At 41.0% G+C, this 15913-nt stretch overlaps 1 protein-coding gene across 2 annotated transcripts in view; it reads right to left on the bottom strand.

Moving 5' to 3' along the window:
- Positions 1-15913, bottom strand: part of LOC146474120 (ubiquitin carboxyl-terminal hydrolase 40-like) — a 60676-nt gene that overhangs the window by 2104 nt on the left and 42659 nt on the right. For both annotated transcript variants that reach the window (XM_085117396.1, XM_085117397.1), the window contains exons 20-37: positions 15709-15775; positions 14162-14199; positions 13967-14040; positions 13361-13454; positions 13188-13262; positions 11627-11687; positions 11370-11423; positions 10270-10445; positions 9416-9452; positions 8436-8500; positions 7118-7192; positions 6392-6488; positions 6229-6287; positions 5443-5535; positions 4409-4509; positions 3505-3570; positions 1830-1899; positions 733-885 (exon numbers count right to left, since the gene is read on the bottom strand). In XM_085117396.1, the coding sequence (XP_084973522.1) occupies positions 733-885; positions 1830-1899; positions 3505-3570; positions 4409-4509; positions 5443-5535; positions 6229-6287; positions 6392-6488; positions 7118-7192; positions 8436-8500; positions 9416-9452; positions 10270-10445; positions 11370-11423; positions 11627-11687; positions 13188-13262; positions 13361-13454; positions 13967-14040; positions 14162-14199; positions 15709-15775 (1455 nt within the window). The remainder of the gene's footprint in view (positions 1-732; positions 886-1829; positions 1900-3504; positions 3571-4408; positions 4510-5442; positions 5536-6228; positions 6288-6391; positions 6489-7117; positions 7193-8435; positions 8501-9415; positions 9453-10269; positions 10446-11369; positions 11424-11626; positions 11688-13187; positions 13263-13360; positions 13455-13966; positions 14041-14161; positions 14200-15708; positions 15776-15913) is intronic.

Below are 15913 nucleotides of genomic sequence, written 5' to 3'. Positions count from 1 at the left end.
GCATGGTTACCCCCAATTTTGTTTTGAAATACCAAGAGCACTTGCTAAGTTCCGCTTTCTCTGCATAGTTTTAAACCGCGCAAAAATATCCCTGTATAAGTAGGCACCACCCATAAGAAACCCGAGTATTTCGAGATGCGCAGAATGTATGCGCAGTAACTAAAGTAGGCACCGTCCTTATAAATGAATTGAGTTGAGTTAGAAACAACCTTTAATGTTCCTTGTTAGGCTCCGGGTTAGGTTACATGAAGTACATACGGATTTGACGGATCGAGGGTCGTCGGGGTCATAAGAGACTTGAAAAGCTTGTCCTTTGAATCAATTTAGTGAACAGTTATTAATGGAGAGACCAAAATCTCGGGCTAAAGGATTCCATAGCCTAGTAACCTTTTCTATTCCAGAAAGACCTTTGACTGAATGAGGTAGATTTACACTTCCTTGTAGAGCCCCCTTTCTTCTCACACCGCTATTACGAATGCGAGAGGGAGCTGTTTTGCTTTCAGTGCTGTATACGAGAATATAGCCTTTCTTATCGCTCAAAGCCGGTTCGGTTATATCGAAAGAGTGCGGGGGTGGGGTGGGGACTGTATTCACAGTTCACTTTGCTACCGGTTGGCGTTCTTTGTACGTGGGAGAAGACGTCTTCTTCCATGTCTACCACCCCCAAATTCAGCTCAAATATCCAAATCAACTCTCAGCGTTCTGTACAACGTTAGCTTAGGTTTGACATACCTGACTAGTGAGCGCATCCATAATAGGCAGCCAATCGTATTTTTCTCTGAAGTATTTGGCCACATTCAGTTGATTAAGAGGTATGTCGGATACCCTGCTGACAAACTGACGTAAAGACGCGGGTGTGGCACCCTCAGCGGCGTCAAATATCACCTGAAAACAGAAGTACCTTAGATGAGCGGATGTGACTGTTGTGTTTCTAAAGCCCGGGCTAAACGTTCTAATATTGTTGTGCAAAATTTTACAACGTTTAGCACCCCATCTTAAAATGATGTTAAAGAGGCATAGCCGGCGCATAGCATCCTGCCGCACCGCTCAATGATTTTGAAAAGTTTAGCCTAAATTTTGCAACGTTGTCGCAAGGATCGGGTTGACGGTTACATCGTTCTTGATCTTATCCATCCTTGTATAGTTAGCTTCAGTAAACGTTGCTTTACTTCAGTTGTGATTCACGGGATGCCTCTGTAGAGTTTTTGGCAACAATTTTCTAGCGAGCATCATGTGGCGATTGCACCAGCATCCCTCGCAGACGCTCTTTTGGCTCGAGGCTACGATTGCACGGGCTGCATTTGAAAGAAAACAATATAGTTTTGACAGCTGAACGTACACAGCAAATGACCAAAGATTGTGACGTCATGTTCTACTCGGCCCAACTCTCCATGTGGTTCGCAGACGTTTTAATCTGGTAATGACGGTGGAAATCACGCTTGAAATAATCGAGCTTCCCGTTGGAATTACAACTTAAAATTTGGCATGGGTAGTACTTTCCTCCTGTACTTTCGAATGCTGAAGATAAAAGGGAAGGTACAATTTTGATCACAGTCTTTGTTTTTTATTGGATGGTTGTTGGAGTGAATTTACATGATGTTTAGCTGTGTGGCCAATGTTGATATACGACAATTGTTGGACGTGTTAAAACTAACATATGACAACGTTAGGATGTTTAACCTGGGCATAAGATGAAGAATCCTCAAAGACTAGCATGATTATCACACGGTCTGAATAAACAACCTCCGACCTTCTGAGACAGGTTATCATAAGGCCTATGTAGAACTTTTAATACAAGGCATGCCATCATAATCCAATCTGTTCCTTACCTCTTGTTCTGCATTGTAGCGTCTCTGTCCTGGAATTCTTCGCTTCAGCTTCAACAGCAGTGCAGATGAACTTGAAAAATGTAAAATGCACAATTCTATGAGAACGACGAAATTGCCTACGCCTTCTTTCCGGATATTACCCGGTTTTCACAGGATTTGTAATTTTACAATAACTGTCCAAATTCCCGCGCGCTAATTGGCTCGTAGCTATTGTCTATAAGAGTACAGACAATAAAAATGACGTCAGATGTAACGCGCGCGCTTTCTCAACGAAAAAAATAGGCAATTCCGCTCGTCCTTTTTCCATGTTATTGTAAAAAAACAAATCGACGGCAGTTTTCTATGGTCTATACTCTTATAGACCATAAAATGACGCCATAAAATGTCCAAAACTTGGCAGTGAAACCACTCGCCTGCGGCTCGTGGTTCCACTTGAGTTTTGAACATTTTTGACGTCATTTTATGGTCTATAAGAGTATAGACCATGGAAAACTGCCGTCGATTTGTTAAATAGATGAATTGGAATTAGCTATCGTATTTTCAAACCTTCAAATTATTATTCCTGGGAGGGTTGCATATTTACTACTTTTGTTACTGCCATACGTTCTGCGCATCTCGAGATACGCGGGTTTCCTATGGGTGGTGCCTACTAATACAGGGATATTTTTGCGCGTTTTAAAAATATGCGGAAAAAAGTTGAACTTAACAGGTGCTCTTGGTATCCAAAAAGGAAATTGGGGGTAACCATGCATTTTTCAGAGATAATAAAGCTTCAATGTGACACAAAAAAACGCCATACATTGCTTGTATTTTACTGCTTTTTAGAATAATTGTTGCTTAATTATCTCTAAAAAATGCGTGGTTACCCCAATTTTCTTTTTGAATTCCAACAGCCCTTGCTAAGATCGGCTTTTCCCGCATAGTCATAAACCACACAAAAATACTTCGATATTAGTAGGCACCGTCCTTAAGGAAAGTAGGGGTTTTCTACAGTCGTTCCCTAGGTTCCGAAGGATTTTCCCGAGCGGTATATTGAATTACTCGGCCGAAGGCAGTTTATTGGGGACAAGCAACACAACAAGAGTACAAGAAAACCCTTTGGAATGCTGAAACGATTACAGAAAACTCACATTTATCTTTAGACGCTTTATGCAACCAAGCTCTCGGCTTTATTCCAATATCAATAGATTTTCGAAAATTTAAGGAGGGCTCTGCACCCCTCATACATTAAAAATAAGTAAATAAATAAATAAACAAAAAAAGAAAACAACAACAACAACTTTGCAGAAAGTTGTATCTGAACATGTTGATTACGGTTCCATAATAAAAAATGGGTGCCACCGAGCTCGTTTTTGAGTTATAACCACCTGAAGCTAAAATTCGCGATGTCGTTTTTCCAGGTTATTCTATTGCTATGGTACCCTATTATGTCAAACGATTGGGCATTTCTTTGATACCATTATTGTACAATCACTGATAAAGAGTGGTAGTATTGATCCATCAAATGATTAGAACCGGAAACCGCACATGAGCCACCTAAAGTTGATTATTTTACGCTTGTAACCTTGTTCATTCACTACGATTGATTGACTAGCTGATCGATTAATTATTTGATTGAAGAATTTCAGGGCTACTGACAGAGAAATAGGAAAATTTAAAAGTTATTTGTGAAAACCTCAAATCCTCTTCCTGCTTTAGAATGCGTACAGACAATTGCGTAGAGGAGGTCACCTTCAGTTGCCTGAAAGAACAAGAAAAATTGTAACAAACCTAAACTCTGCTAAGATAGAGGTCGTAAGTTGTACGGGTTGCGCAGGGTTGGATCTTACACCTTGGGCGAGTGACGCAATACAGATGCTCGCAAGTAGTGACATAAAATACCAAATAACTCCTTTCCAGGACCGGTAGAAACTACGACGTCATGATCGAATCATAATGATACTTTATCTACGCAACGTAATTTCTCCGTCTAGTGCCATGCGCGGCCAGCACCTCCCTGCACCACCCCTCACATTTTTCACTTGACTCTTCTTCCCTTTCCAAATCACCTCCTATTTTTGTCCAGTTGTGCTTGGGCTTCAAATCCTTACAGGGGCGGATTCAGAGGGCGGCGCGGCCCCCCTTTTTCCTCGTATTTTTAAAAATTTTTTCTAACCGTTTTTCGAGTGGTATTATGCACTCAATCGTTTCATAAAATCCTCTTAAAATCTGTCTTCCAAAGCCTTAACTTTTTGCCCACAAATGCCCCCGGAATTGTTGTTAAGTAGAATCTCCAAATTGCGCTTGGGCTTGCGCTCTCACCACAATTTCTTCGGTCCCCTCTTTCTGGATTTTCTGGACCCGCCCCTAGCTTGTTATGTTTCAAGAGGAATTTAGTAGTGTAAACTCATCACTGTTCGACAACTGAAACGCTACTTTTGTGAAACGAGACAAAAGCTATTTCAAAGGAGGTAAATTCGTCAGTCTAATAAGAATACCAAATAGTTCTACCTTAAAGGAAATTTTGCTGTTTATTGTGAAAATTACTTAAAAAAAACAAAAACAAAAACAAAAACAAAAAAAACTGGGGATAGAACAACCTCAAGGTTCGGTTGATTCCTCTAAGAACTCTCGTCTGCTGCCCGTCTGCAACTTCCTGAAGTCTGATAAAGCCTGGGGTCGGGATCACGTGATCAGCCAGCTGTGGACAAATTTCATCAAAACATGAATCAATGTCGGTGGATTTCTGTAGTGTACAGCGGTTACACGCGTGACATACGGGACACTTGATTGAGCGAGCACGAGTGAGTGAGGAGTGTTGACTTCGTGTCGGGCCGACACATTGCAATAAAGTGTGCTGAATTGAGCCTTTGTGGCGGTTACTGAACTACAATGTCTTTCAGACTAAAATACGATATACTTCTGACTTGCCCGCTGTTGTATCCGAGCAAACAAATTTAATATCCTTAAAATTTCAAGACAACTTACAATACAAAACCTACACACACAAGTCCCTAATCTGTGCACGCTTCGCCTTGAATACCGTCTTGAGATTAGCATACGTAATTACATTCTCACAACCGTATTCGACAAGTTCATGACATTCTCACAAGTATGCCAAGTACGCTTGACCGCTACGCTACACCTGCTAGTCGAGCTCAAGAGTTTTTTTTTCTCGGAGAGTTGAAAACATGAACAAAAACAAAACAGCGCGACTTTCTCGAACCAACTAGACCGGAAATAGAAGGGAATGTTCTGTTGCTTTGGATCATCCACTTATTCATTTATTTCTTGTTTACGCTTACTGAGATTTATTGATAATAGACCCGTATCCTAGGTACAATAGTTTCCTCTCTCATACTTTCATTCACCTACAGGTAGATCAGAGAGGCCCTGGGACTTTCGGAGATTTTCTCTAGGTAAAGGGGAGGGGGGAGGGGACAGAACTTCTTCCTGAAGTGTAACAAATCTTACGTGCGACACAAGCAATGTGTCTTGTATTAAAAAGATTACTTTATTTAAGTGTCAATGTATTTAGCGCAGAGCACTAATTGGGGACACTCTCCAGATCGAATTGGGCCCCACCAGTCCCCCCTGCTCTTGTTTTAAAAAGATCGCGTTTCTATTGACTAACCTGTGGCAAGGTGCTAATATGAAGCTTTAGATCATACAGTGAAGACTCCTGGGATACCTCTATATCACCAACAGGCACCAAGCACTCGGAAACCTGATGAATCAGTAAGTTACATGAAATAGGAAGCGTTTAATCAAATGTACTTCGAAATGGCAGTACAAAGAATAATTATTACGGCTACCTTGTAAGCAACTGTTTCTCAGAATTTCAGAGATTTAAAACTATTGAATAAACGATTCAACTCGCCAAGAGCTTCAGTGTAGTTCAGTGGTTAGAGCATCTGATCGCTGTGTGAAAGTGTGCGAGATTTTGTGTGACTCACCCCTCCCCAAATACTTTTCACAATGTTATGTAATGTGCGGTCACGTGAAAAGAGGATGGGAAAAGACAAAACGCGCGTGAGGATTGTAAGCGAGTAAAGCGAGTACTTTTCTTTGAGTCAACCGCGAGTTTGGATTCAAACTGTGGGACCGGAATCGCATCGTGTGATTTACTTAGTGTACGGTTTCAGTGTTCGGCTTGGAAGGTCACGGATTTAACTCTCCTCGGGGACTCAAGAATTGTTTGGTTCAAATCCTAACAGTATGCAGGATGTTTGTCCCATGAACCAAGTTTAATGGCCTTAGCTCCTACGCGAGTCACCTGTAGCTCAGTGGTAGAGCATCCGAACTAGTAATCGGAAGGTCTTAGGTTCGACTCCTGATAGGAGCACTCGGATTTCCTTTTTCCGAGTATGCCTGTGTCACTCACTGAATAATACATCATTCTCAAGTGAAAGAATCTCACCTCTGATTTTTCATCTACCTTCTCTGAAGTGTCTGTTATTGAAGCCGGACTAAGAAGACCTGAAGGAATAAAAGTGATTTTATAAGAGGCAGTAGTAAACAAAACAGCACAAAAAGAGAATCGAGTCTCAAAATGGAGGCAGCTTTATGTGAAGTTGGCCCACCTTGAACGCAAGATGAAATTCGAGAAAGAACGCCATCAGAATTTTCTTCTTTCATTTTCTGGCCATTTGTTTGCCACAATGAAAGACGAACAAATCCCTAAATCGAAAAACAAAGCATTTATTATTAAACATCAACAAGGTGGCAGCACAGCTCTTGGTCTGGGAGATATTTCAGTTTTAGTCATGAATTTAATTTAATCTTGTTTTTCATGCTTCGACCAATAGCGTAGCTTCACTGCTCACTATATTAACGCGCACAACCCACAATTCCTAGATTCGCTCTCACGAAGGGCTAACGCTCAAAACGTCAGCACTCGAATCTCTTTACGGTGGCCAATTTACCTTTAGTTATCAACTCTGTTGATGAACCAAACATTCGTTTCTTCTCCCCACCAATGCAGCACCACAGTTTCATTAGAAACTAACCGGCCCTTATGAATGGACAAGTTGTCAATTTGCCGCGAGAAGTGTAAATTCAGACTAATGTGAACACGACAAACGTTCTTGTCTGATAATTACTTACGCCCGAAATGCTTATACTGTACTGACTGATAAAATTAACAAAATACCTATGAGTAAACCTCCACGAGTGACAGCTATTTAACTTAACTCCCACAACTTTCCGAATAGTGAAGCAATGGATCGAACAAGGCAAAGGGAGAGAACTAGTCAGTGGCTTTCATATTTTGTAAAAAATTCTAACAGAAAAAGATGATCTTGATTTACCTTTGGAGGAAGTCTTCCTTCTTCAATGATGAGAGTATCGCCATTCTTTATATTTTCATTCTCTAGCGTCGCATCCTATAAAATGAACCAAAGTGCAAAGCCATTTTGTAACTAGATAACGGCATTTATTGTTTTGGTTCTGTGCAGAAAAAACCCCTTGGACGCCAGTGCTCTGTTGACCAATCGGGCTAAAGCAGCATTTTTCCACCAATCAGAAGTCATGCTCGCGCATGTTTTCCCGCGCTTGGTACCAGCCAACTCAAAGGCCTAATTCATACGTCGCATTACTACAAACCAAGTAAGAAGGCAATAGAATCTGCACTTTATTCAACTACAAAACCATTCACCTCTCAAAGTAATGCGCCGATCAATTCGAACCTCCAACAACCCTCCCCCCTCCCCCACCCCGGGCATACCCCGAGCATTTGACCATTTTCCGAGCCCGGGGAGTAGGGCATTTGACGCGAAAGGCCTTCCAAAGGGTGAGGACTAATTTGAACTTTATCTGGGTGGGGTGGGGAAATTAGAACCTGAAGTATCAAGTAAACACCTTTCTTCTTGTCTAGCAGAATACATGTGGTTCCTGATCCGTGGTCGAGTTCAAGGTAAATCGTCGGTTTTGTAAGCGACTGGCTCACCAAAAAGGGTCTCCACAAACTTTGCAGTACTTTCGAAGTTATGTATTAAACGTTTGATTGAATCTGAATGAACTAGTTACCAAATATAATAGTGTATACTAAAAATTGGAAGCTTTATTTTTGGGAGGGCATTTGATCGTCAAATTCGGCGAAGGGCGTTTGAACGGCTTTCGGAGCCTGCTGGGCGGGAATTTGAACAAGCCAATTTCCAAAAGATGGTTCATTGCTTCACTGCACTGAGTTTCAGGTGATTGGAAATGTGTGATTACATATCGCACAGTTTCAGCTTTTGCTATAGTCGTAGGGTTTTGTTTTGTTTTGTTTTTTTATTATTATTAGCCTTTCACAACACCAACATTTACAATAATAAAACACCACGTAGACTACTTATAACAATTACGATGCTGACATCAACAAGACATACTATTTGTACTGACTATAATCCTAGTATACTTTAGGACATACAATACTTATCATACGTATACTGCAAACTCTACAAACAATATTTACAATACTTACAATACTCACAATGTTCTGGTTGGCTAATTACCTTGCACCCGGGCCTTGCACGAAGACTAATTAATACAATGATAAGGTTTTAATACTACCGGCTGAAAAACGCTATGCATTACAAAAACTGATTAACGATATAGCCCTAGGTACACGAAGTTGGTATTCACCTCGTTATCTAAAGTGTCCGCCGGCTCACCAATCCAGTTTGTTTTTTTCAAGTGCCACGTCATTCCTGAAAAAAAAACAAAAAAAAAAACAAAGATATAGACTAAGAGTGCTTTCCATTTGCCAGAACTGGCCGGTTAGAGCAGCCAGTCTGTAAATCGAACGCGTTAGTTTGAAGGGATGGTGCTCTAAAATCTTGAAAAATAATCATTCCGAAAATGGTACGTGCTGTTTTGAAGAAATTCGAACTACTAGAATAGAAATTAAAATTAAAATTGGTAAATTTCGTTTACGAAATGACCGGTCTGGAGAGCCAGTTCTGTCTAGCCTGTGAACAGGCTCCCAAGTGGGGTATAGGGCGAAAACATAAGAAAAATCGGCGAGCCGGGCGAGCGGAGTTCGCCCTATACCCCACTTGGGAGCCTGTTCACAGGCCAGTTCTGTCAAGTGGAAAGTGCCTCAACTAAATAAGTGCTAATTAGTGTAAAAACGGCTTAAATAAGCGCACACGTACTCATGATCTCCTGTTTGTTCTCAGAAATTTCTTCCGTTTGTCAAGTAGCCAACAATCAACAATGTGTCGCTGATTAAATAATCCATTTATGTTTTCACCATGACAAGAAAACGTAACTATGGAGATTAGCAAACATTGCAAAAACTAACGTGTCAGTTTGTACAGTAGTCAGTTACTACGGACCAAGACCATAGTTAAGGGACTGGTTATGAAATCTAATTGCCATGACAATAATGGTGCTGCAATTTATATGTTGGAAGGGTTGCGACCGTGTACATTCCTTTGTTTTAACATTCACAATGCAGTTGCATATTTTAACAGGAACGTTTCTATCGGTCAGTTGCTCCAACATATTTCAAAATCTATTGTGGTTTGTGCACGGTCAGGGCCAAAAATGCTAACAAAAACATATAACAAAGAAGGCTTCATAACTATTGCCTTTTATTAACTATGCTAAGAGATACGAACCTTCAAGCCCAGCGTTCGCCATCAACAGTCTTAAACACTGTAAAATAAACAAAAATTCTGTTCTGAAGAAGTAATAATTATTTAAAGCTATCCAGTTGACTGATACAAGGCAGGAAACCAAAAGTATTGCATTCTTGTTGAAATTTTAATACTCAGTTCACTGTTGGAGCTTTCCAGGTTGGTTTCCGTAACCCACTCTAAAGTGTATATGACAGAATATGCTTTACTTGCTTCCTCCATAGGAGGGGGATAATATTCTTAATAGTATTGCGGTAAGCTCCATTTGATTGGCCGGACAGAATCCCAGTCCTTCCCCTAGTCGTCCACTATTTCTCTGTGAAATACAAATAGCGGAGTACGGGAATAGCCACGATAGGCTAATTCAGCCACCATTTTGTTTTGAGAGCCTGCGCGCGTCCTTCATAATGAACCAACGGACCAAACAGAGCGCGCTTCTTCAGGAGGAAAAAAATCCAAGCGACTTGGAGAAAGTCTAAGACTTTGTTCAGAGTAGCTGCCCGTGCCAGGATCATTTGCCCGGGCACTGAAAAGAACGTTGTTCAGTCTCCTTGGTGCCCAAGGAGCAATCATTGCCTTATTTGTCTTTTCAGCGCCCGCCATTTTCTTTACTGGATCGCAAGGAGACATAGTGAAAAGGCGTGAGAACTAATAAAATCCTGTTCAGATCAGTGCCTGGCCAAGGACCGGCGCCCGAGAGCTATCTGTTGAGGTAGTACCCGTTTCCGGGCATGGTGCCGAGGTTTTTGCTCGGGCATAAAAAGTCCGAGAGCCGAATGGGCCTAACATACCTTTCGCCTAAAGACAACTTACGTGGCGGGTCATGCGTGACTAACCTCTCCAACGGTTAAACTTTTTCGGACAATTTGTTCCATTTCTTCTCTCGTGTGAGTCGAGGAACACACGTAGTATCGGATCATGATTTCTCCTTCAAGAAGGGGAGCTCCTGGTTCTAAGACAAGCTTCTGACCCTCTTTCATCCAAGACTCGCCTACTGTGTTGTGGTCATATACTGTATGGCAAACGGCAACAAAGTCTTGTCAACAATAGTCCCAGTTTAATGAATTTATTTGCAAATATTAAAAACTGTATCATTGTATATTGCAATTCCAGGGATTTGATTGGCTTAGCTGTCATGGTATATGAGCCATTATACCATGCCCGAGAAATAGCGACCGTTTAATTGTCTTCTGGTTGTACTTGCAAAGCGAAAATCACCAAGATCTAGCAATATCTCTTGATTGTTTTTAATAAGACAATTATTCCACTCGCGCTAGTTGGGTATGAGATGATTATAGCCAAATCATCTCATATCCAACGCGTGCTCGTGAAATTGTTAAATATTTTAACAAAGTGTTATTATACTGTCATTTGTTTCGGTATAGATATTTATCCAATGTTATATACATCCTATGACAGTTAACCACTTCCTCTTTGAACCCTCGTTTCAATACATTTCAAACATGCTGCTAATGGTTTCACTGTCGTTAAGTAAGGAGACTTCGTACCGTACGCGCGCCAGTTTTGAAACAACTTTGTCAAACTATATTCCAATGGACAGTTTAACAAACGAAATTTCTGACAAAAATATAATTTTAGCGACTTTTTTTTTACATTTTGAAATAACAAGAACCTGTAAACTCCCAAGCGACCTAGGCCTGTTTGATTGAATTTATCGGGTATAATTATTTGTCCCTCGATCATAGGAAGTAACTTTTCAACCGAAGGTTTGAATAAATAATGACATCGATTTTGACTTTGTTTTTGTTGGTACTTAGCTTGTAGAATAGTTTATAATATAAACAAAATAAGTAGGTCAACATTTTTCAAGAACATATCCTTATGTTGCCAAGGTTGGTTTAAACGATTTCGGTGATTATTGGTCAAATTACACAAAATGCAGTCTCGCAAAATATTTCAGACTTCTTCAACTCACACGGAGCACTGAGGCCTTGAAAATCATCATCCATACGCAAACGGCAAAGGATTTCTGAAAAGAAAGATAAGAGAAAAGAAATTATTGAGAGGTTAAGATTATGGCAAAAAAGTAACCATGCAGTAAACAACAAGGTTTGCAAGCGCTGGTTGTCCGCCTCGATGAGCCTTTGCTACTTGCGGTAACCATAAGAGATCCTACACATGCAGTTCAAATATATCTTTCATATATTTATGCTCATTTATTCATCCATTCACCTTGACTCTTCCGGTAGACACTCTGGGCTTGCAGTGCTTTGGTTTTGAGATCTCCAACAGTCTGAAAGACATAAAGCGCAGTAACAATTAAACGGCTGAAGGCTGGATAAGAAATCAGAACTTAGAAGCAAAAGTTGCAAACGTTTACTGCAACCAGCACCAAGCGCAGGTAAACATGCAGCCGGTGCTTGACGCGGGAAAACATGTAACCGATCCAAAGCGCGGGAAAACATGTAACCGATCCAAAGCGCGGAAAAACATGCAACCGGTCCAAAGCGCGGGAAAACATGTAACCGGTCCAAAGCGCGGGAAAACATGCAACCGGTCCATAGCGCGGAAAAACATGCAGCCGGTGCTTGACGCGGGAAAACATGCAATCGGTCCAAAGCGCAGGAAAACATGCAGCCGGTGCTTGACGCGGGAAAACAGTTGGCTTCACACTAGAGCTTGTAAGTATAATCTAAGTGCACTTGAAACTACTTTGAGCGTGAAGGGGTAAAACCTACTAACTTGAACTTTACTAAGTGACCATGGAAACGTTCGTAGTTCAGAGAAGCCGAAGTACGCCGCCAAGTATGGCCAACACCACATTTGAGAACGTACTTGACCAATAGGAGATGGGAAACCAACTGAAAGCCACGTGCTGCGGTGCCAGGACAGATAAACATTTTGCCGTGAACTAAAATCAATCCAAAAAAATTCAAAATGGATGGCTGGAGATACGCCTCGCAGTTTGAGGACTCCGCGTACCAAATCACACAAAGCGTTGAACGTTGGACGAGTCAGGCGGAAATGCATTTTCCAAAGCGGATTCATGTCGCGGTTAGCTAAAAGCAGTCTAAACCAATTTTGTGGACAAGGCCATGCCCAAACCCTGTGGCGATTTCTTTGCCGAAAACCACGTTGCTGAACCATTCTCGACAAATACAGAAGATGTCGCCTGCTCTTTTATGTTGTCGCCAAGAACTCGTTTCCTCTAATGTTAGCACTCTCTGAGTTAAAATTAAAGACAAAATTTTACATAAAACATTTTTCCGTTGCAAAGGCTCCATGATTTTCCGGCGAGCAATCGCATTTTTGATTTTACCGCGAAAGATGATTGACAGCTTGTGCTTCAAGTGTATACTTTGTCACCAGGTATGAAGCCAAGTTTTCTAAAGTGAGACTTGAGATTTGCAAGTGCACTTGAATCAAGTGCTTACTTGAAACTAACTTAGCTTGTGGTGTGAAGCCAACAAACATGTAACCGGTCCAAAGCCCGGGAAAACATGCAGCCGGTGCTTGACGCGGGAAAACATGCAGCCGGTGCTAGACGCGGGAAAACATGCAGCCGGTGCTAGACGCGGGAAAACATGCAGCCGGTGCTTGACGCAGGAAAACGTTCAACCGGTGCAAAGCACGGGAACACATGGAGCCAATAGCAAGCGCGGGAACCATGCAGTTGATGCTAAACGCGGGAAAACAACATGTACGCAAACATGCAACCATCAGAAGCCACCGCGATTTGGTTGTCTTTGAAAATGAATGGCAGAAGTGTACGGATACGGCTACTATGCTATACCTGCTCTTTGAGAATCTCGACGGGAAAAACTGGCCAATAAACGATACCGTCTTTCTCCTCCTGTGTCGCGGTTGACTACAAAGAGAATGGGAAATATAACGACAATTGTGTTCAAGTAATGCTGCTCTCAATATCGGATACCTTTATTATTAAGGAATAACAAAATTGCTCACCCCACACCTATTTTCCACCATAAAGGACACTGTGCTGGCATACTGTTCACTCTCTCGTGAAGCCAAACTAGTTGCAATCTGCTGAACACTGGACCTTGATAAAACAGGCGACATAACGCATTACTTGTACTTATCAAGTGATTTTCTTGCTTTTCTAATAAATGTGTACAAACAAAACCAAAGTAATCACAACGGACACAAAGAAAGCAATGACTGACCAATCAGAACTTGCTACAAAAGGATACAACCGATGCAAAGCAAAGCGTAGAAGAACATGCCCAAGTTCCAAATGGTGGCGGGCGCGGGAAAACTTGTAACCGGTCCCAAGCGCGGGAAAACACGCAAAAGCCAAATTACGATTGTTTTTTCTCCGTATTGGTTCAAAAACAGATTAATAGCTCTGGTAGATAAGAGTATGTCGTACTACTTTACTCACCAATCACAAAACTCAGAAAATTACAAATCAAACACGTGATTATTTTTGTAGCCAATGAAAGACCACTCTTTACTTATCCATGCAATGTGACGTGACGTGTAATGATAAACAAAGACAAGCTCAAAGGAAGGTATTATGAATGAAAGGCAAATATCAACAACTGTACTAACTGAATTGGAGCTCTTTTCTCAGCAACTAGATGGTCGCCGTCTTGAAGACCGATTTCATTTAGTGTGTCGCCATCCTAGAAACAATTGAAATCAAATCAATCAAATTTAGCAGGATTAAATAGTTGATTGTGAGAACACGTACATGTAATGACCGCGAACAGGTACAAAATAGCCACAAGACAATGCTGTTCTCACCTGGTCAGAGTTAAGTAACACAACATCGCTGAATTTATCTGTGAACGGAACAGTTTGACAAACAATAAGGGAAATTTTCTCATACAACTTAAGATATATTAGGATACAAGAAGGTATTTACTCTGTTCACTCCACTTAAGCTATGCAATGTGTTCATTCAAATCTACGTCCTCAAGCAGTACGTCATGAGGTGCTGGCCGTTGTCATTTTCCCAGCATTGTTACGATGTACATGCAGTTATCTGCGATGGATAGTACAGCGAATTGTGTGTCTGTTAGCAGTTTTATTTGGGTTCAATACATCCAAGAAAAGTTATTAAATTTTGGAAATGGCGCAAAACTGGTGACAAAATCGAAATAAGTTACAGTTGGACAAAATATTGTTCCCTCGAATTTGCTGCGATGGGGAGCACAAACACTGCGCTGGCAAAAGCCCATGTTTAACTGCAATGCCAGGAAAGAAACAGTTTTCCGATCGATTTATTTTCTTGAAGTTATAACACTACAAATTTTACTTCTTGTAAAGAGGACATGAGAACCGCACGAGTCATTCTCAAAGAAGAAATTCAATACTTTTCGGGACAGCTCCTATTGTAGCAATGCTTTGTTTGCTTACAATACATAGAGAGACGCTCGATAATGCCTGTTTCGTTAATATTTCAATGTTTAGGCTCGCCGAAATGTAATTTGAATACCATATGGAAAATCGTTAAAGGAAGGGGTCACTACTACGATACTCAAACAAGATCCACCAAACCACATCTATAGATGGTGGTTTTTGCCTGCACCCCTCTTCATCAACCTCAAAAGATGGTGTCCTTATTGCATATCTACCCACCTATCCAGCAGTAAAAAATGACAATGAGTTTCAAAACTCACTTTTCTTGATTAGCTAGCAATGCTGACTCTTGCTAGCTGAATATTTCTGTGTCAACTCAAATTTAATTTTAAAACCAATAAAATTTTGTCGATAATGTTCACGAGATAGGTGGTGTCTATGGTAACCCCCTTAGCCCAGACAAGGTGGTCCTCTTAGAGCAAACTTGTTATGACCAGTTCCCTAACCGGTAACTCAAGCCCCATCCACACCAACAAAACACGTGTAATTAAACCAGGTTTAACAAAAGGAAAATTGGTAACAGAAAGCTGAACCATTGGCTTTGACATAGGATTCAAGTTAACTTTAACTTATGCTTCATTCGTGCTAAATTTGTAGTCGACAAAAATACGAAAGCAGCTTGTATGAAGGAAACAAATTTCAACTGTGTTTAACTAGACAGCTTTTAAACGTGTTTAATCCTTGGTGTGAATGGGGGGCATCAGATACCGGTACCAGATTCCAAATGGTTACTCTAACTAGAGAGAAAGAATGCGGAGCAAAACGTCTTGACCAAAGAAACCTCATTTGGGCTGCGATCGTAATGAGATTTAATTCATAGACTTTCGGATTTGAGGTCCACTGGAATATCGAGTCTTCAGTCACGCGGATTTCTGCTAAAACGCATACTTCAATGTAAACAACACATTTTGAAATAAACCCTGGCCTACCCTTTGACTTCACCCGGCTGAGGAACAGATCTTGATAATCCAATCCAATAGTGTTGCACAACATCAACTGAAAAAAGTACAAGGTATTCTAATTAGACCGTCAACAGGCTCCCAAGTGGTGCATAGGTATACGCCACCAGCTCGATCCCACGGGTCAAGGGCGAAGAGCATTCAAATTTAAAAATCTGTCTGTAAATGTCTCTCT

This window comes from Pavona decussata, unplaced genomic scaffold (assembly GCF_977016875.1).
Source record: "Pavona decussata unplaced genomic scaffold, jaPavDecu1.1 SCAFFOLD_91, whole genome shotgun sequence".
NCBI lineage: Eukaryota > Metazoa > Cnidaria > Anthozoa > Scleractinia > Agariciidae > Pavona > Pavona decussata.
The sequence above is the reverse complement of the archived record's forward strand: the minus strand, read 5'-3'. Positions and strand labels throughout refer to the sequence as shown.